This window comes from Hyperolius riggenbachi, chromosome 7 (genome assembly GCF_040937935.1).
Source record: "Hyperolius riggenbachi isolate aHypRig1 chromosome 7, aHypRig1.pri, whole genome shotgun sequence".
Taxonomy (NCBI): domain Eukaryota; kingdom Metazoa; phylum Chordata; class Amphibia; order Anura; family Hyperoliidae; genus Hyperolius; species Hyperolius riggenbachi.
The window spans coordinates 210,534,754-210,556,286 of record NC_090652.1 but is presented as its reverse complement, the minus strand read 5'-3'; the positions used below and the strand labels follow the sequence as shown (position 1 = coordinate 210,556,286).

At 42.8% G+C, this 21,533-nt stretch overlaps 1 protein-coding gene across 5 annotated transcripts in view; it reads right to left on the bottom strand.

Moving 5' to 3' along the window:
• Positions 1-21,533, bottom strand: part of CDK15 (cyclin dependent kinase 15) — a 276,452-nt gene that overhangs the window by 112,082 nt on the left and 142,837 nt on the right. For all 5 annotated transcript variants that reach the window (XM_068245105.1, XM_068245101.1, XM_068245104.1 and 2 more), the window contains 2 exons: positions 17,483-17,576; positions 7,193-7,256 (listed from right to left, as the gene is read on the bottom strand). In XM_068245105.1, the coding sequence (XP_068101206.1) occupies positions 7,193-7,256; positions 17,483-17,576 (158 nt within the window). The remainder of the gene's footprint in view (positions 1-7,192; positions 7,257-17,482; positions 17,577-21,533) is intronic.

Genomic DNA, 21,533 nt, shown 5'->3' with positions numbered 1-21,533 from the left:
GAATGCGGTAAATTGACTCTGTAAGTAACACGGTTAACCCTTTCGGAAATTGGATATGGTCCTATATACCTGGGCCCCAGTTTCGCGGATGGCTGTCTCAGAGCTATATGACGAGTTGATACCCAAACTTTGTCCCCTGGTTTAAACTCCCACTCCGCAGATCTTCTCTTATCTGCCTGCCTCTTCTGCATGCAAAAAGCCTTTTTTAGATTTCCCCCGACCTTAGCCCAAATCCTCTTAAAAGATTCCTGCCACTCCTCCAGAACAGGGAACGGAGATGCCGTCACTGGCAAGGGAGAAAATTTGGGGAACTTCCCATTGACTATCTGGAAAGGCGCATAACCAGAGGACTCATTCCTGAGATTGTTATGTGCGAATTCAGCAAATGGTAGAAAGTCCGCCCACTAATGTTGGGCGTCCGCCACATAACATCTCAGGAACTGTTCCAAGGACTGATTGATCCTTTCTGTCTGACCGTTGGTCTGCGGATGGTAACTAGAGATGTAGCGAACGGTTCCCGAACCGTTCGCCGGCGAACATCTCTGAATACATGGGGCTTTTACTACTTCCGGGTCGCTCTGACCCGTGCCCGGCAACAGGAGCGCGATCTAGGACGCGCTTCGCCGGGCAGCGCAGGCGTACTACTCCGGGTCAGAGCGACCCGGAAGTAGTAAAAGCCCCAGAGATGTTCGCCGAGCGAACAGTTCGCAACATCTCTAATGGTAACCTGATGAAAAAGATAAACTTTCTGTAGTAGTTGATAAACTTTCTGTAGTAGTTTGCAAATCCCAAGAATCTCTGTAGTGCTTTAAGCCCAGATGGTTGTGGCCATTCCCTTACAGCAGAGACCTTCTTGGGATCCATGGACAACCCTGTAGTAGAGATAACGTATCCCAGAAAGGCAATCTCCTTTACCTCAAAAACACACTTTTCTAGCTTGGCGAATAATTGATTTTCTCTAAGTTTTTGCAACACATACTTAACATGTTGGCGATGTTCAGTGAGATTTTTGGAAAATATTATTATTATTATTATTATTATTATTATTATTTATTGTATTTATAAAGCGCCAACATATTACGCAGCGCTGGACAATAAATGTATATACAATGATACAAGGATGACATACATAGGGTTATACACATAGAACAAAGTTATACATACAAATTGTACAAAATACATGATCATGCAATATGGGCTGGTTAGGTAGGCCCAGTAATACAAGTACAGGCTGTCATAGGACAGGAGCACATGATCCTGTAGATTACACTAGGGAGTGGAGGACCCTGCCAGAGGCTTACAATCTAGAGGGAGGGGTGGAAACACTAGGGGGGGCTGTTAAATATTCCTTAGAGTATTTATTGGAAAATATTAGGATGTCATCCAAATATACTATTACAAAGTGACCCAGTACCTCCCTGAAGATTTCATTAACGGACTCCTGGAAGACTGCAGGAGCGTTACACAACCCAAAGGGCATCACCAAGTACTCGTAATGCCCCTTGGGAGTGTTGAATGCCGTCTTCCATTCATCTTCTTCCCTGATACGGATCAAATTGTAGGCTCCTCTCAAATCTAACTTAGTAAAAACAGAAGCCTCGGAAACCTGTGTAAATAAATCATCGATTAGCGGTAGTGGATACCGATTCTTAATCGTGATCTTATTTAGACCCCTGTAATCGATACAGGGGCGCAAAGCTCCATCTTTTTTATGAACAAAGAAGAATCCCGCCCCTGCAGGAGATCTCGAAGGGCGGATGAAACCCTTCTGTAAATTTTCTTGGATGTACTCATCCATGGCCAATTTTTCTGGGGACGAGAGGTTGTATAGGTGGCCCCTAGGAGGCACGGTTCCTGGCTTCATATCTATGGGGCAGTCAAAAGGTCTATGCAGGGGTAGTTGATCTGCTGCCCTAGGACAAAAGACATCAGAATATTCCTAATATCGTGGAGGTACTCCTTCCACTTCAACCTTAGTAGAACAACACATGGCTATCTTCTGTAAACAATGCTGTAAACAATAAGGTGACCAAGTAGTCAACTGCCCATTCCCCCAATCAAACTGAGGCGAATGTAACCGTAACCAAGGTAACCCTAATATTACCGTAGAGGTAGACATCTTTAACACAAAAAACTGGATGATCTCCTTGTGCAGAACTCCTACTTGCAGCGAGAGAGGAGGTGTCTGGCACAGTGGGGACTTTCCTTGCAAAGGGGTGTCGTCAATTGCTGTAACATACAAATGTTTTTCTACCGGAAGTACAGGGATATTCAACCTTAAAGCAAAATTTAAATCTAAAAAGTTAGCAGTCGACCCAGAGTCCAAAAATGCTGTGGTAGGAAAGTTCTGCCCTTCCCAGTTTAAGGAGCAGGGCAATAATATTTTATCTTGTTTAGGAGGTGAAACTACTCCGCTTAGGGTGGTACCTCCAGCCACACCTAAGCTAAGGAGTTTCCCGACTTCCTACCACAGTTTTGTGCAATGTGGCCCTTTTCCACGCAGTACATGCAGAGACCCTCTTTGCGTCTCCTTGACCTTTCAGCCTTCATGAGGCGCCCGTGACCTAGCTGCATAGGTTCTTCAGTCTCCACTGCTGCCGAACTACAAGCACCTGAAGCCCTGAGGTACATAGGGTACTTGCCTTTTTTATTGTACCTCAGACGTCTATCTATTTTAATAGATAGTGTTATAGCTTCATCTAGATCTTTGGGTTCTGGGTGACTAATCATCACATCAGTAACTGCCTCTGACAACCCATCTAGATATCTGTCCAGGAGTGCATATTTTTCCCAACTAGAGGAGACTGCCCACTTCCTAAACTCCGACGCATACTCCTCTGTGGTACTGAATCCCTGTTTAAGGTTTTTGAGTTTGCGTTCGGCCGTGGCGGCACTATCTGGATCATCGTAGATGACCGCCATGGCCTTAAAAAACTCGTGGACAGAAGAGAGAGCAGGATGCTCATCAGGTAAGCCGTAAGCCCAGGTCTGGGAGTCGGCATGCAATAGGGTCTTGATGAGAGTAACCTTCTGAGCCTCGGTTCCCGAGGACACAGGTCTCATCTGAAAATAGGATAATACTCTGTGGCAAAAGTTCTGGAAATCTGCCCTAGCGCCTGAAAATCTCTCAGGAATATTCATTTTAGGCTCACTAGGAGCCGGGGGAGGTAGAACGTTAAGTGGCGGTTGCAGCCTCTGGACAGTCTCAGTCAGCTGAGTAATCTGAGCCTGCTATGCAGTCACAGTAATCTTCAGCTGTTCTACTTCTGCCCTTACGGTCTGAAGTTGATTTACCACCTCCTCCATCTTACTTCTTTCTGGTCTGTGTTTATGCCCCCTAGAGGCAAGATGGCAGAGTCCTGGTGAGCAGCATGCTGGTGAGTTTGGAGCAGAGTATTTGGACGGGTTTGCGCAGCGGATGCGGATGAATTTCCGCATCCCGCGTTGGAAAGTCCGCTTGTCGGATTGGATGCGACCATATTTCCGCAATCCATCCGGCGTTGCGGATTTTTCGTTACAAGGGCTATGTAGGAACGGCTCGTGCGGCAACGCACTACAGAGCTTGTGGTGGCCTTTTGTTGATTTCACTACTTCCATAGCACTACATTCTGTTGCCATAGTGTGTCCCCATAGATTTTGCAATGAGCTGTGGCAGGTGAGAGTAACGCGATGCTACGAAACACGGTAAGTGTGAATGCAGCCTTAAAGGGCAACTGAAGTGAGAGGGATTTGGAGGCTGCCATATTTGTTTCCTTTTAAACAATACCAGTTGCCTGGGAGCCCTGCTGATCTATTTGGATGCAGTAGTGTCTAAATCACACCAGAAACAAGCATGCAGCTAATCTTTTCAGATCTGACAATAATGTCAGAAACACCTGATATCATGCATGCTTGTTAAAAGTCTAAGGCTAAAAGTATTAGAGGCAAAGGATCAGCAGGAAAGCCAGGCAACTGGTATTGTATCCCCCTTGCTGCAGTTGTCCTTTAAATGTAAAAAAAAAAATCTACCACAGAAGAACCCAAAACAAATAACAAACATAGTTTAGCTGTGCCCTAAGTCCTGTATGGCTGGTGTTTAACCTTCCTGGCGGTAAGCCCGAGCTGAGCTCGGGCTATGCCGCGCAGGAAGATATCTCAGCCCCTGGTGGGGCGATTTTCTTCATTTAAAATGCTGTACGCGCAGCTAGCACTTTGCTAACCGCGCGTACAGCTTGATCGCCGCCGCTCTGCGGCGATCACCCGCACGCAGCGGCGCAAGAGGCCCCCCCCCCCGCCAGAGCCCTGCGCTGCCCGGACCAATGAGTTCCGGGCAGCGCTATGGGCTAGATCGGAGGCGTCTGACGTCAGAACGTCATTCCGATCGTCGCCATGGTGACAGGAGAAGCCAAACAGGGGAACGCGTTATATACGCGTTCCCCTGTTTGCTATTGATGCCGGCGACGATCGCACTAGAGGGACACATGCGCCCTCTAGTGGTGTTTCATGTAGCTACCACTCTGGTAGCTTTACATGAAACAAAAATAAAAATTAAAAAAAAAGGATTTTTGCCTTTTTGGCAAAAACAACTAACCGCCAGGAGGGTTAAAGGCATGTATGAAAAAAGGGTGCCAGGAAAAAAGGGCCCGGTTGGATAACGAAATGGTGCCAGTGGATTAAGAAATCTCAATAACAATAAACATTGTTAACTCCCCTGGTGGTGCTTAACCCTAACTCCCTGTGGTGCCTAACCCTAACCACCCCCTCCCCGTGTTGCCTAACCCTAACCGCCCCTGGGTGGTGCCTAACCCGAACCACCCCCCCGGTGGTGCCTAACCCTAACCACTCCCCCTGCAGAAACACCCTTTTACACATAGAAACGATAGCACGGACATCACGACCGAGGTCAGTGATTTCCGTCTTTGGTGCCCCATAGACCTTTCTCATGCTCTGCCACTGCCCCCACGTTTTCCTTTTACTGGGGAGCCTGGCCTGAAGAAAGAGTGCGAGCGCAACCTTCTGGCCTACCTGCAGCTCTTCTTCATGGACACGGTTATTGAGAAGATAGTGAAGGAGACTAACTGCTATGCCACCCAACGACTGGCTGCTCCACAAGGGTGCTTTTCGAGGAGCAGGACATGGGAGCCGGTCACCAAAGTGGACATTTGGTAATTTCTGGGCCTGATTATTCTGCAGAGAGTGGTGGGGAAGCCCCTGCAGAAATGGTATTGGACCACCAATAAAATTATCACTACCCCTTTCTTCGGAACAGTGATGTCTGAATACCGCTTCAGTCTAATTATGAAGTTCTTACATTTCTCCAACAACGTCACCTTCGAGGAGTCCACCCACCCTGCGCCAAAGCTAAAAAAAAATCTGGGAAGTCTACCAGATGGTGGTTGACAACTTCTGGACCACTCATGTGCCACAGAGGGACATCAGCATGGATGAGAGCCTGATGGCCTATAAGGGGAGGCTGAGCTGGCTCCAATACATAGCTTCCAAGCAGGCCCACTTTGGCATAAAGTCATACATGCTATGTGAGTCGGCTACCAGATACATTTGGAACACTATTTTGTATACGGGAAAAGGCACCAAGTTTTGCCCCAGGTTCAGCAAGTATGGAGTGGCGACATCTTCTGTATTGTCCCTTCTTGAGCCTTTACTGGACAAAGGCTATTGTGTCACCACGGACAATTTCTGTACCTCCCCTGAACTGTCTGAGTTTCTGATAAAGCATAAGACTGACACCTACGGCACCTCAGGCCTAACAGGCGGGAGATGCCATCGGCCTTTGCCAAGCAAAAGTTGAAGACTGGGGACATAGCTGCTTGGGAAAAGGGGAAAATGTAAGCTCTCCGCTGGTGGGACAAAAAAGACGTGTGTCTCCTCTCCACAGGTCACGACACCCCCACTGTCCCCACCAGAATGAGAGGAGGAAAGGTAATTGAAAAACCGCAGGTCGTGGTGGACTTCAACAGCACCATGGGTGGTGTGGACAGAGCTGACCAGGCGGTGACTTTTTATTCTGCCGTAAGGAAACAACAGAAAAAAATATTATAAAAAGAGCAAAGCATCAGGAACGCCTACATTCTCCACATGCAGCAAAGTGACAGGCCAGTAATGCACGTTAACTTCATGTGGAAACTGTGCGAATGCATCTGCCTGAAATACCAGACTGCAGCAGATGCCAGAGTTGGGCGCGGTGCCTCCTATGTAGTAAACCCGGAGTGCCTCACTGGCCGTCATTTCATGGAATACTTTCCACCAACTCCCCCAAAAAATGCCCCTACTAGGACATGTGCTGTATGCTGCAGCAAAACTGACGAGAAGGGGAAAAAAATCAGGAAATAATCACGATTCTACTGCCCTGGTTGTGATGTCGCCCTGTGTGCAGTTCCCTGATATAAACTATACCACACACGGGAGGTGTAATAGGAGTATACAGTATATGTACATACTGCATAATCTACTGCCTTATTTGTACATTTTTGCTATTCTTTCAGATTATTGATACATTTAATTACTTAAAGAGACTCTGAAGCGAGAATAAATCTCGCTTCAGAGCTCATAGTTAGCAGGGGCACGTGTGCCCCTGCTAAACCGCCGCATACGCGCCGCTAAATGGGGGTCCTTTCACCCCCAAACCCCCCACTGCGACACTTGGTCGCAGGCTTGGTCGCTCCTGGAGGCAGGGCTAACGGCTGCAGCCCTGCCTCCATTCACGTCTATCAGCCGCGCATTGCCGCCTCTCCCCCGCCCCTCTCAGTGAAGGAAGACTGAGAGGGGCGGGGGAGAGGTGGAGATACGCGCTGACAGACGCGCGTGGGGCAGGGCTGCAGCGGTTAGCCCTGCCCCAACCAAGAAGCGCTCCCCCGCTGCACGGAGGGGGATTTGGGGGTCAAGGGACCCCCCGTTAAGCCGCGGGATAGCGGCGGTTTAGCAGGGGCACACACGCCCCTGCTATATATGAGGTCTGAAGCGAGATTTATTCTCGCTTCAGACTCTTTTGTGTTCCAGTCTTTTATTTATATGCAGAATGTCTACTAGGCCTTTATTCTGATATATTTGGTAAATTAAGACTTGGAGGCCTAAAATTCATGAAAACAATGTACTGCTTTTGACTCATAATTCCAGACAGAAATGCACTGCCAAGGAGGTTAAGTGCAATAAAATCGGTAACAGGCATTCATAAGGATTAAAATGGTCTGCTTACCATTCTTGTAGTTGGGAAGTTGTGATACTCCAGGCCACGTGTCTTCAGTTGGAGTCCCAATTACCTGTAAAATTTGTATATATAAACATTTTGAAGAATAAATATTAACAGTTCTTGTCTCTACATAAGTATTTCACAGTGACAAGAGCTAAAGGTCCACTAATATTTCGTCTTTAGAAAAGACAGAGTGGATAGGGTTGGAATATAGGTCAGATTTGAATACTTGTCTGTGCCCATTTGGAAGGATTCTACTAAATTTCTGTTGTCAATGAGCAAATGAAATGAAGAGAATCCTGTGAACAGGGACAAAGATCACAATAAACAATCTACTCAAGATTGACTATCTTAGATACTGTACAATGGACTGTGATAGGGATATGATTGTGTGGTCATCTGAGAGACAGTTAGGTACATGACTATGGACTCGGTAAAGAGCTGCACATTATCAGTGCTACATACGGTAACTACATAATAATAACAGAATTGTTTATATTGTAGGTGTCCATGTGTTGTCCTATGTGTGTAGAGGTATAACTACAAGGGAGCAGCATCTGTATGTGCAGGGGGACCAGAGTTGTAAGGTGGCCCAAAATACTACTCCCACTGATAAAGAGGTCCAACCTTCAGATCAGGTGTTTTTGTGGCCACTATATGGGTGTGAAGGCCACGCTCATTTTGTTACCCTTGAAAGATGCCCCCCGAAATTGTGAGGGTCATTGGGGTAGCAAGTGAAAGGGTGTGACCATTGAGGGCCACATCAAAGTTTTACTGGGGGCCCTCATGATATGTAGTCACTGTATGTGTGGATGCTGCAGCCGTCCTTGTGACAATGTCCTCCTACATACAATTGTATTATACAACATAAATATGTAAAGTTTAGATAAGGAGGGGGGCAGATACTGATAGCGAAGAATGAGAACAGATTTACCGTTTGAATGAAACAGGAAAGTATAAATACATTTATTGGCAAGGTTTTAATATCCTTGAAGAATGAAGATAAACGCTCTTTTGCAACTTAAGAACACCGATCAAAGCATACACCCTGTGAAGAAAGACCTTATGCAGCATGTGTGGGAAAGCCTAGTAAAGGTCACACAATACATAAAACATTTGAAATAAGGCTACAGAAGAAACCCCCTGCTATCATTTTCTATCCCCGGACACTCCCTACATATCCACAAATGCAACCCACTTAGACATATATTTATTATAGGATTATTATAGTCTGCAGTCATAAGAGCTTTGTAAGGCAAGTTACAAACATAAGGTTTATAGAACAGATGGGAGTATATTTTAGTCCTGCATGCCCACCAAGCTAGAAAATGGTGAAAGATACAGTATACTATATAGCACATTTTAAATGAATACGTAATCAACAAGCATTTACACATGACAGCAGAAAGGGAAAAGATTCCTGGATATGTCATTTACAGTAAATACAATTAATTAACCTGTAATAGTAATGTAATCCTATATAATAAAACTCCTGTCCCTGCGTCCTCCTGTGTCCATGCCAGCTGCCTGACACGCAGCTGTGGACGGCGCACGCTAGTTCCATAGACCTGGTAGTGAACGGGCTTTGAGACTTGTATCTATTATATACTTTTCTTTGCAGTGCTGCCAATAAACAGCTTTTGCTGCATGTTATTCTGCAATGCATTTACACAAAGATGGAAAGGAATGGAGGTCACAGAGATCACTGGCCTCTGTTTGTTTGCTTCATACACAAAATAATCACACAGCATTCATCAGCTGCAACAGATAGCAAAGGATCAGTTACTGAACACCTTCTGAAACAACTCAAGTTTGTACACATACACACCTGACCAAACAACTTCATGAGCATCTGCGTATATCGAAAAAAATACATTTTGTGAATACTTGTAGCTGAGCTGTAAAAGCTGGAAATGTGTGATATGTTAGATGCCAGAGTATTGTTTTTTGCATTATATATCTATCTATCTATCTATCTATCTATCTATCTATCTATCTATCTATCTATCTATTCAAATTTTTGAATATTCTCTGCTCAGAATATTATTCTCTACTCAGGTATGCTCCCCACCACAGGTTATTTCCCCTTAAAAACCAGAGCATTTTTCACATTTCACGCTCCTCCCTTTCACTTGCCAATAACTTTATCACCACTTATGACACACAAATGATCTAAACACAGTTTTTTCGCAACAAATTAGGCTTTCTTTAGGTGGTACTTTTTGCTAAGAATTATTTTATTTTAGCTGCATCTTAAAGGGAGTAATAAGGAAAAAGTCATTATTTCTCAGATTTCAGTCATTATAGTTTTAAAATAAATTATATATGCTCAGCGCAGAGTCCAAAAACAAAAGACGAGTCTTCAGCAAAGGATAAAAGCAGGCAAATCTCCACCACAATAAATATTGGGTTCACGGCACAGCTCTGCAATCATGGATACCCAAAAAAGGAAAGAGGCTTACCAGCTGGTGACAACCCACATTATAAGGTTGTATCAACGCTTTGGTAGGACATCAGGAAGCAACAGTCTGTCCAGGATCCACCAATTCAGCAATGATTCCTCTCACGAATGGATATCAGTAAACATCATAAAAAACAAACAAACGGCAACTCTAAGTGTAAACCGTTTAATATAGAGTTTTCATAGTAAAAACAGCTTAAAAATAGCATAAAAATAGCATAAAAACAAAACTTACATACGGGGCCCATGCAATGGGAACCCCGAGAAAGTTGCACGCGTGTATGGGTCAGCGGTAAAGGACAGTATGAAGGTGCCGCCTGTCTCCTTCCCGACCGGTTTCGCAAACTAGCGTCATCAGGGGATTAAGGATACAAGCGGCTGGCACCAAATATATAATCTTTTACAATAAAGAAAGGGGTGGGGCTATGAACACCAACAGTCAAGACCCCTCCAATAGAGTATAGATCAGACTCTACTAGGAGAGTGACTATAACCCAGATCAATACACATTGAAAACAATGGGATATAAGATTAGAAGCTTGAAGTCTCCAGTGGCTAGACAGCACAGTGGTCAAGGGCCCTGTCTCTGAGGAAAAACATAGTCCTCCTAATAGGATAGACAAACAGCGCATAGCTGCATTGCACGTCATCTACAACGCCTAAGCGGCAGAACGACATACATGTATAAAGTTGATGCAAAAAAAAAAAAAAAAAAAAAAATTAAAAATTATAAAATGCGTAATTAGTAACGCTATATAAACTTTTACAATAAAGAAAGGGGTGGGGCTATGAACACCAACAGTCAAGACCCCTCCAATAGAGTATAGATCAGACTCTACTAGGAGAGTGACTATAACCCAGATCAATACACATTGAAAACAATGGGATATAAGATTAGAAGCTTGAAGTCTCCAGTGGCTAGACAGCACAGTGGTCAAGGGCCCTGTCTCTGACACAGGAATCCCAGGTTCAAGTCCCGGCAGCCAACCCTGTTTTTTTTTTTTTTTTACTATAGTATGCAATACATACTGGCATATATAAAACCAGAAAGTGCACATTATAGAAGGTGAATAAGTGAAAAATTACCTAGACAGAGCCAGATAGATATTAAGTGAAAGCCAAGGTCCGAGAATACAGAACTGAATAGTGAATAAATGGCCAGCATAGGGAACTTACAAAGAGGAAAAACATAGTCCTCCTAATAGGATAGACAAACAGCGCATAGCTGCATTGCACGTCATCTACAACGCCTAAGCGGCAGAACGACATACATGTATAAAGTTGATGCAAAAAAAAAAATAAAAAAAATAAAAATAATTAAAAATTATAAAATGCGTCATTAGTAACGCTAGGGGGGCAAAGTGCCACATATGCGTAAAATTCATGCGGCAATGCGTGTAAAGTGCACAAACCCAATTTATGCAGGGATACACTTGGACTATATAAAACCGTGTGTAAAACGTATGCATAAAACGTATGAAATATATGAGATTATGCATGCGCCATTATTAATCGTGAAAGAAATGTAATAATCAACGCTATCACGTGAATGAGAGGTACACCGAGAACATAAAAGGACTCATACGTACCAATGAAAAATAGTGCACATGCCCACGTGACAGGGGGACGTGTAAAGAGAAGTAGAATACTAGTGAGCTCCTTATAGGAATGTGCATAATATTTCGCGCATAGACGCGTCGAATAAATAAGAATGTACGAGAAGGAAACAAGAGTGAGAGAAAGAAAGGTCCCATTAACCAATGTCGAAAGAAATTGCCAGTGAGACAATTCCCCCATCTAAACTTTTTCGGGAAATATATACAGTACATATATATACACATATACATAGTCGAGGGAATACCACACCAGATATGCCAGTAAGTATAGCAAAAGGTTATACAAGTGACCTTAAAAATAATACTAAGCAAGTAGGCCAAGCAGACCGACACACATGTACAATCACAGAGTAAAAGTATCAAAAATTATAAACAGTCATAAAAATTATGAATTATTAATAAAACAATTTACGTCCAGTTCAACATTCAGCCCATCTGGGCGTAGTGTTCGCAGTTTGAAAATCCATTCGGTTTCTAGTCGTGAGACATCTCTAACCCGATTTTGGCCTCTCCAGTTTTTCTTAATGCTATCTATAACGCAGTATTTCAAAAGGGAAGGGTCCTTATGATGTGTGGTAGCAAAATGTTTGGGTACTGGATGTCCCATAGATCCCTTACTGATCAGGTAGATGTGTTCCCCCAGTCTTTCCTTAAAGGATCTGGTAGTTCTACCCACATATTTTAGACCGCAAGGGCATTCTAATAGGTAAACCGTGAAAGTGCTATCACAGGTGAATAACTGCTTAATTTCAAAGGGCCGTGAGGTAGCGTTCCCCGAAAAGGTGTGAATTCTGCGTGGCATGGACTTGCATGCTTTACATCCTTTACACTTACCACATCTATAAAAACCCTTAAGTGGTACTACACTGGAAGGGCTTATTTTGGGTGGATCAATATGGCTATGCACAAGACGATCGCGCAAATTTGGCGCTTTCCTGAATATAATCTCAGGATTGTCCGTAAGCAATGGACCAATCACTGGATCGCCTTTCAAGAGATGCCAATGTTTGCGCAAAATCTTTTTGATATCTCTGTGTTGGAAACTATATTGAGTGAGAAATTTAACACCACAATTGTCTCTCAAACTAACAGTCTTGGTCCCTCTATTAATAGGCCTGTCTTTCTCACCAATTTGGTCTCTAACAACCTTTAAGTCTGCCTGACCATATCCCTTGGCCTCAAACCTAGTGATCAACAGATCACTTTGCAAAACATAATCTGAGGGCAGGGTGCAATTTCTCCGAATCCTGGTAAATTGGCTCCTGGGAACTCCTTTTAACCAGGGAAAATAGTGACAGCTGGTAACAGGGATAAAACTATTTCTGTCGGTATCCTTAAAATAGGTCTTTGTAATAAATCTATCAGATTCCAAACGAATGGTCAGATCGAGAAAATGTATTTCCTCAGGACTACAAACGCAATTAAAGACCAGATTATCGGTATTATCATTAATATGGTTAATAAACAATTGTAAAGATGTCTGATCTCCTTCCCATACCACCACCACATCGTCTATGTACCTCCTATATAAAAGGAGTTGGGGAAAGCGAGATTTATCGATGAATCGCTCCTCCCAAACAGCCAGAAATAGGTTAGCGAGGCTGGGAGCAAATTTCGCTCCCATAGCCACGCCAACCCGCTGCAGGAAGTACGATCCATCGAACCAAAAATAATTGTGGCTCATAGCGAAATTTAAACACTCCACAATAAACGCAGCTTGGTCAGAACTAAATTGATCGTTTTTCATTAGACATGTGCGTGCAGCTTCAACTCCATCTTCCTGATTGATAACAGTATACAGGGATGATATATCGGCTGCCATCAAAATGCAGGGACCCTTAAACGAGAGAGATCCCAGCAGCTCGATTAGATGGCCAGAGTCTTTGAGGTAGGACGGGATAAAAGGGACTAAAGGTTGAAGGAAGTGGTCCACAAATTCCCCCAGCCTGGAAGTGATTGAGTTAATCCCACTAACTATGGGTCTCCCCGGTGGCCGTATGGGGTCTTTGTGAAGTTTTGGGAGATAGTAGATAACCGGGGTTCTGATATGAGAGGGAACCAAATACTCCGCCTCTAACTTGTTCAGAAAGCCATCGGATTCACCCCTAAGGATCAAACTACTCAGTTCATCATAAAAACGATGTCCTGGATCTCCTCGAAGGGGGAGGTATGTGGCACCGTCGCTGAGTAGGCGTGCCATCTCAGCTTTGTAGTCAGCCCTATTAAGTAGCACAATACCTCCCCCTTTGTCAGCAGGCTTTATTACTAAATCTCTCTCGTCCAAGAGAGCTGTCATAGCTTTCTGTATCTCAACATTACCCCTAGGCTTCCTTGTATCCAAAGCATAAATATCTTTAAACAAAGATTTCTTAAAGGCTTCTATAGAATGATTATTAGCAATCAAAGGATTAAACGTGGAAGCATTCCTGAGTCCACTGTTCAAAAGATTTCTTTCTAGGCTGTGGGCGTCAATGAAGAGTTCAAATTTATTTAAAGGTTTGGGGGGGGGCAAATTTTAGGCCCTTGTCTAGTAGCTTCAGCTCTGAGGAGGATAGCCTGTGTGAACTGAGGTTAAATATACCCTCCCCTATATGGGACCTTTCTTTCTCTCACTCTTGTTTCCTTCTCGTACATTCTTATTTATTCGACGCGTCTATGCGCGAAATATTATGCACATTCCTATAAGGAGCTCACTAGTATTCTACTTCTCTTTACACGTCCCCCTGTCACGTGGGCATGTGCACTATTTTTCATTGGTACGTATGAGTCCTTTTATGTTCTCGGTGTACCTCTCATTCACGTGATAGCGTTGATTATTACATTTCTTTCACGATTAATAATGGCGCATGCATAATCTCATATATTTCATACGTTTTATGCATACGTTTTACACACGGTTTTATATAGTCCAAGTGTATCCCTGCATAAATTGGGTTTGTGCACTTTACACGCATTGCCGCATGAATTTTACGCATATGTGGCACTTTGCCCCCCTAGCGTTACTAATGACGCATTTTATAATTTTTAATTTTTTTTTTTTTTTTTGCATCAACTTTATACATGTATGTCGTTCTGCCGCTTAGGCGTTGTAGATGACGTGCAATGCAGCTATGCGCTGTTTGTCTATCCTATTAGGAGGACTATGTTTTTCCTCAGAGACAGGGCCCTTGACCACTGTGCTGTCTAGCCACTGGAGACTTCAAGCTTCTAATCTTATATCCCATTGTTTTCAATGTGTATTGATCTGGGTTATAGTCACTCTCCTAGTAGAGTCTGATCTATACTCTATTGGAGGGGTCTTGACTGTTGGTGTTCATAGCCCCACCCCTTTCTTTATTGTAAAAGATTATATATTTGGTGCCAGCCGCTTGTATCCTTAATCCCCTGATGACGCTAGTTTGCGAAACCGGTCGGGAAGGAGACAGGCGGCACCTTCATACTGTCCTTTACCGCTGACCCATACACGCGTGCAACTTTCTCGGGGTTCCCATTGCATGGGCCCCGTATGTAAGTTTTGTTTTTATGCTATTTTTATGCTATTTTTAAGCTGTTTTTACTATGAAAACTCTATATTAAACGGTTTACACTTAGAGTTGCCGTTTGTTTGTTTTTTATGATGTTTACTGATATCCATTCGTGAGAGGAATCATTGCTGAATTGGTGGATCCTGGACAGACTGTTGCTTCCTGATGTCCTACCAAAGCGTTGATACAACCTTATAATGTGGGTTGTCACCAGCTGGTAAGCCTCTTTCCTTTTTTGGGTATCCATGATTGCAGAGCTGTGCTGTGAACCCAATATTTATTGTGGTGGAGATTTGCCTGCTTTTATCCTTTGCTGAAGACTCGTCTTTTGTTTTTGGACTCTGCGCTGAGCATATATAATTTATCTGTTTGTGAACTCTGGACATCGTTCTTCTCTCAGCAGCGGCCACTTTGTTTCCTTGGCGCTGATACACATATGCAAAAATAGTTTTAAAATAAAATATGTATTTGTTTTTAAACAATAACAGTAACAATAACTATAGTTATATACTTAACAGTACACAGGAAGTAGTGAAGAGCTGTGAATGTTGATGACGGATCGTCATTCACTACTGGCACTGTGATCGGTGAATGGGAACACATGTTCCTAATTACTGATCCGTACTCTGCAGTAGGGGAGGGGTCATGGGGCATCACTGTAAATAGCATGTATCTATGCCCCTGGTGCTGAAGTGAAGTCCACAGGGACTAGATACACAATGGATCTGTGCTAGACTGGTTAAAGTGGATCCGAGATAAACTTTTACTTATTGCATAATTGTGTTCCTTTCATATAGTTTATAGGGCATTCCTCAAGCCAAATATTTTTTGTTTTATTTTAATACTCTAATTCCCTATAAACTAAACAGGCCTCGCCCACAGCTTTTCTCCAGAGAGCCTTGGCACTCTGAGCCTTAGTAGCAAGGGATTATGGGAGTTCAATCTGGGCAGGAGGAGGTTACTAGCCTAGCTGGCGATCCTATCAGCGTGCCTGTGTGTAATGTGACAAACAGAACATGGCCGCTCTCATTGTATCACAGGAATAAATAATCATAAACTGCTGAAGCTGTTTGCAGCTAGATTTGCTGTGTAAACTATGTAAACTTTAGATAAGATATATAGACAAGTTACTTGTTATAGTTAGTTTTATATCTCGGATCCGCTTTAAGCAAAGACACACTAGACCGTCACCTGGAACACCACTGGTTGTAAGGGGCGTGGCTACAGTGCTTCCTAATAATCATTGTGATCACTATCAGCAGCCCCAGTTCTCTGCACCCCCTGTTTACTCGTTGCTCCCCCCCACCTCTTTGAGGCTGGCCTCACTCAGAGCAAACAGAAAATAGAAAAATGCTGCTCACTCCCATTTAAACCTTAGTAGACCAACCAGTCGCAGGCGGTGAGAGCGACATGAGCTGCCCTGCATGCCCATGTGGCAGGCTAAGAGGTGTAGGGGGAGGAAGAGTAATCAGACAGCCGAGCTTCAGGGGAGTCCACCTGCATTGACAGAGAGGACAGGACGGAGGCACTGACTAATCTGCAGCAGAATGGAGAAGAGGTGGATAGCCAGACCTAGAGGGGGACAGAGACTGAGCTCACTCACCTGCCAGCTAAGAGGACGCATCTGCTACCTACATTAGTGCTGCTACCTAATACTGGGAAACACCTGGCTACCAATACCAAGGGGGCTCCCTAATACTGGAACACACCTGGCTGCCAAACTGAGGGGGCTATCAATATTGGGACACATCTATCTGGCTACTAATACTGAGGGGGCTACCTTATACTGGGACACACCTGGCTACCAATACCAAGGGGGCTCCCTAATTCTGGGAGACACCTGGCTTCTAATATTGAGGGAGCTAGATACAGTAATACTGGCCCACATCTGGTTACCAATACAAAGTAGCCTATCTAATACTGGGACACATCTGGCTACCAATACTAAGAGGCTTACCTAACACTTCGACACACCAGGGTAGCCTATACTGAGGGGGCTACCTAATACTGAGGGTACACACCTGGCTACCAATATTAAGGGACCTGTCTAATACTGGGATACATTTGGCTACCAATACTGGGGGGCTATCTAATTCTGTAAAACACCTGGCTACCATTACCAAGGGAGCTACCTAAAACTGGAAAACACCTGGCTGGCTATACTGAGCGGGGAGCCTAATGCTGGAGACAAACCTGGTTTCCTATATTGAGGGATTAGGTTCGCCATAGCTTTGTATATCAGTGACACAGGGTTGTTGTTTTTTGCCTAGGATGACAAAAAGGCCGGAAAGTAACAAAGTAATTAACCAGTAAAGAATGCCCTGCATGTATACATTATATAAATAATATCTTCAGTTCATTGCAGCAGAGCTTCTTGAAGCATACATATTGGAAGAGCTTTAGAAGAGGAAGAGAAGGGAAATCTTCCCAATGGGAAGCAATATTTCTGCTCCCACATATACAGCTTATGTGCAACTCTTATTTTTCCCAGTTGAATTTATGAAAGATAATTTGATAGCCAGGTGTTCTGAGCAACACTAATCTCAATCAAGCTCAGCACATCTACTGTACATCAGCAACTGCATCAGATGGAGTAGAATGTGCAAATAATTCAAAAACATGTCACAAAAGAGAAGATCAAATTAATATCTTACATACAGCTTGATGGATTATAAGGAAACCATAGATTACTTACCGACCAGATTTTCTCAAACTGTTCAAAGGCATCTGACACCCCAGAGAATGCTGGGTATCCTTGAAGCATTTCTATAAAAATACATCCTGCACCCCTGGAAAACAAATACAGGGTATCTTGGAGTAGAGCCCATTTCTATGTACAAATGTTTTCTAGTCCTGTTGCAGGATTGTTTTCTCTCGACTAGCTGAAGTCAATCAAGCATAAAACCTTTCACTACCATGTGTGGTTACCCGTTTTCATTGGCTCCTGGCACTGAAAGCAGCTCCTGACCGGCGCACAACGCTCTGCCGTCATAGAGACAGCAGAGAGTGGATCCTGCGGCGGGGACAGAGCGGCATGACTGGCGGGAGCGCGGGATTTTTGCAGTGATTCATCGGGAATCGCCGTTTTACTGTACCAGCAGCCTCTGGTCCTTAAGGGGGCAGAGGCTGCTGGTACCAAAGTGGTTAAGGTAGCCACACATGATACAATAAAATGAGCCCATTTTACCACAATTCGATAAAATGATATTTGAATTTCCCACTTTTTTCTTTGGATGAAATCTGATTGGGAGTGTCAGATTTCTCTGAATATTTTTAATGAAAACGTAATTATGTAAGGTAGATTGTCAAATTCTTGATTTAAAGATCAAAGCAATTGATCAGAGTTTTCAAAAAAAAAAAGTTATTTTCATTATTGGGGAAAACTTGAACAGACGTTTGTGGTACATTGATCAGATTTTTCAAATCTTACAATCAATCAGAAAAATTGATTATAATTCTTGAATTGAAAAGAAATATAAAAATTGGGTGGTGTGAGGCCACCTTCAGACAGAGGGGCTGATATCAGATATATCAGATAAACCCTTTATTTTGGCCTTTACATTGTGATTTTCATTAGATTTTCATTAGGAGGTAGAGGTAAGTCCCCAATCATCCTTTTAAAGGGTTTTAAAATATTCTCTATCCTCCAGTGCCTCCAAAGATTGCTTTTGCTCTCCAACCCCTTGTCACCCATGCAGGCTGGTATTGCGGGAATTTAGATCCCAGATTGTATGGGGCTCTAAATGAACATCTTAACACATTCAGTGATTATAATTATGTCACAGATTATATACATTTTTACAATAAAGTGAAGTCATTAAACAGTTTCCAGTAAGTAAATAACTAAGTACAAAAGGGTTGATTTGTCTTCAGTTTGCCGTTTGTCTTGTTCTAATATTTCCAGTTCATCTCCTAACAATATAGGTAAGTGCATGAAGCACCAGAACAAGCAATTACTGTCTAGTCAGACTACATTCAGGGCCCATTTACACTTAATCAGTTGGTGTGCGCTAGTGTGCGTTAGTGTGCGTTAGTACGCATTTTTTCCATAGCAGTGCAGTGTGGAAAATATTTCAGTTAAAATGCGTTAAAGAGGAACTGCAGTGAAAATAATGTAATAAAAAAGTGCTTCATTTTTACAATAATTATGTATAAATGATTTAGTCAGTGTTTACACATTGTAAAATCTTTCCTCTTCCTGATTTACATTCTGACATTTATTACATGGTGACATTTTTACTGCTGGCAGGTGATGTAGCTGCTGCTTGCTTTTTTGGCAGTTGGAAACAGCTGTAAACAGCTATTTGCCACAATGCAACAAGGTTCACAGACAGGAAACTACCAGGAGTAGTACTCAAAGTTTCTTGTGGGAGGGGTTTCACCACAATATCAGTCATACAGCGCCCCCTGATGGTCTGTTTGTGAAAAGGAATAGATTTCTCATGTAAAAGGGGATATCAGCTACTGATTGGGATAAAGTTCAATTGTTGGTCGGAGTTTCTCTTTAAGTGTGAAAGGTGCCATAGGAAAACATGGGCATTACTTTGAAAATCAGTTTTCTTTCAGTTATAACTGAGAGCAACTGATTAAGTGTAAACAGGGCCTAACAGCGCTTCAGAAAAGTTCTGTTCAGTCAAGATTGGACTGTTTATTGTCATTAACTGTAACTCTTTTTCGCTTTACCTCCCGGCTGCTAGTGCTCCTGGCCCCGTCCTGCAGAGAATCCACATCCTCCTGTTTATTGCCGTCATAATTCACACACCACAGATTGGCGGTGACGTCTGGTAAAGGCAGCTAATGTATCCAATAAGAGCGCTGCCCTATACAGGAAGTGATCTTTGTTTACTTCCTGTATAGGGCAGCGCTCTTATTGGATAAATTAGCTGCCTTTACCAGACGTCACCGCTAATCTGCGGTGTGTGAATTATGGCGGCAATAAACAGGAGGATGTGGATTCTCTGCAGGACGGGGCCAGGAGCACTAGCAGGTGGGAGGTAAAGCAAGGCTGCTGGCGGGCAGGCGGGGGGACGGGGAGAACAGGTCTGCCGCTTGAGACTTCTTTTAGGAAGAACTAGACTTTCTCGAGGAGGGGGCCAGGAAAAGTGTAAGTTGTAAAGTGGGCAGGAGCAGGTCTGCTGCTTGGGCGATCTACAAGTCTGACAGCCACAGGGGCGTATTTAGCAGGGAGCAGAGGGGGAATCAGCCTATATACACTAAAGGTGATGGCTACCCCTGGAAAATATAAGACCTCCCCGCAAATAAGCCCTAGCACATTTTTTGAAGGGTAAATTAATATAAGACAGTGTCTTATTTTCGGGGAAACACAGTAGTGTCCTTATTCTTTTCCACAACAGGAAGCTTTCTACTATTTACATATTGAGATAAGCTTGTTACTGTAGCTAAACAAAAAAAACCAAACCAATAAAAAAAAAACAACTTCCCACAATTCTGCCGGCACTGCACAGCTCCTGCAGTTAGGCAAAGGCATAAAGACCAGGTAAAAAGAAAAAAAAAACACTGGGGGACATATAGGGACCAATTTTAGGAAAGAAAAAAAAAGGGGGAGGGGGTGTTACATATATTTTTGGACATTTTTTGGCAGTTTTTTTTTTTTCATTTTTGGATGTTACAACCTCTTTTAAGATCTTTTTTAACACTAAATATAAATGGTTTTCAAAATAATAAAGCCTTTTAATATCGATCAATGCACAAATAGTAAATGCCAGCTCTAGCTTGGTAATTTATTGTGTGGAAACGTATTAAAAATAATATCACCTTGAGCAAAACCTTGAACAAAATATATTCTGCTGATATTAATAATGAATTCATGAAACATTATTAATCGCTAAACACAACTGATACCTACTTTGTAAAATGGCTCGTTATTTTATGTGATATAGACTCAGATTATAACTACCATTGCAATTACTGTTTCCTAATGATCGCCCTTCTTACCCTGTTACAGCTAGTTGATATTCTGTGCCATTATCCTCTAGCAAGATGAAACAGTTTGTATTGTCTTTCATCCTACTTGTGTATCTCTTGCATGCAGGAACACAAGGATGCTCAGAATATCATTTAGCTCTGAACTCCTCACATTTCTGTTCATTTTCCTCTTCACCTATGGTTGATCTCTATGTTCTCCTGCCCTCAAGCATGTATCAAGGATCACGATTGGTAATGTACACAGAGGAGATGTGTTCCACAAGGATGTGCTTTGAGTTGTGATTAAAGAGTGTGGGTTAAAGATTGCGCTTACAGTCCAACTTCAGGAAGCTGAAAAAAAAAACAAATCTAGCATGTAATGTGTGATCAATCACCTAAGTACTTTAGTTAAAAGTTATTTTTTTTCCAAGCTCCTTCCTGGAAAGTAGCTTTTATAGACACTCGAGCTGTAAAACATTATAAATGTTCAGCACACCCAACTGATATTCAGGTAGAAAATGTTATCCTTTTTTTTAGGGGAAAAATGTTCAAGTATTCAAATTCCCATTTAAAAAGTATCAGTAACACAGTGAAAAAGCTTGTAGCATGAGCAGTTTAAATCATATACTATGAAAGCAGATTTGTTTTTTTTTTTGCTTTTTGCATAAATGAAACATGATCACTAAGTTTTGTTAAAAACAATTATATTGATGTTTTACCATGGACATACAAGACAAGACAAGACAAGACAAATAACATTTATATTGCGCTTTTCTCCTTGCGGACTCAAAGCGCCAGAGCAGAGCAGCAGCCACTAGGGC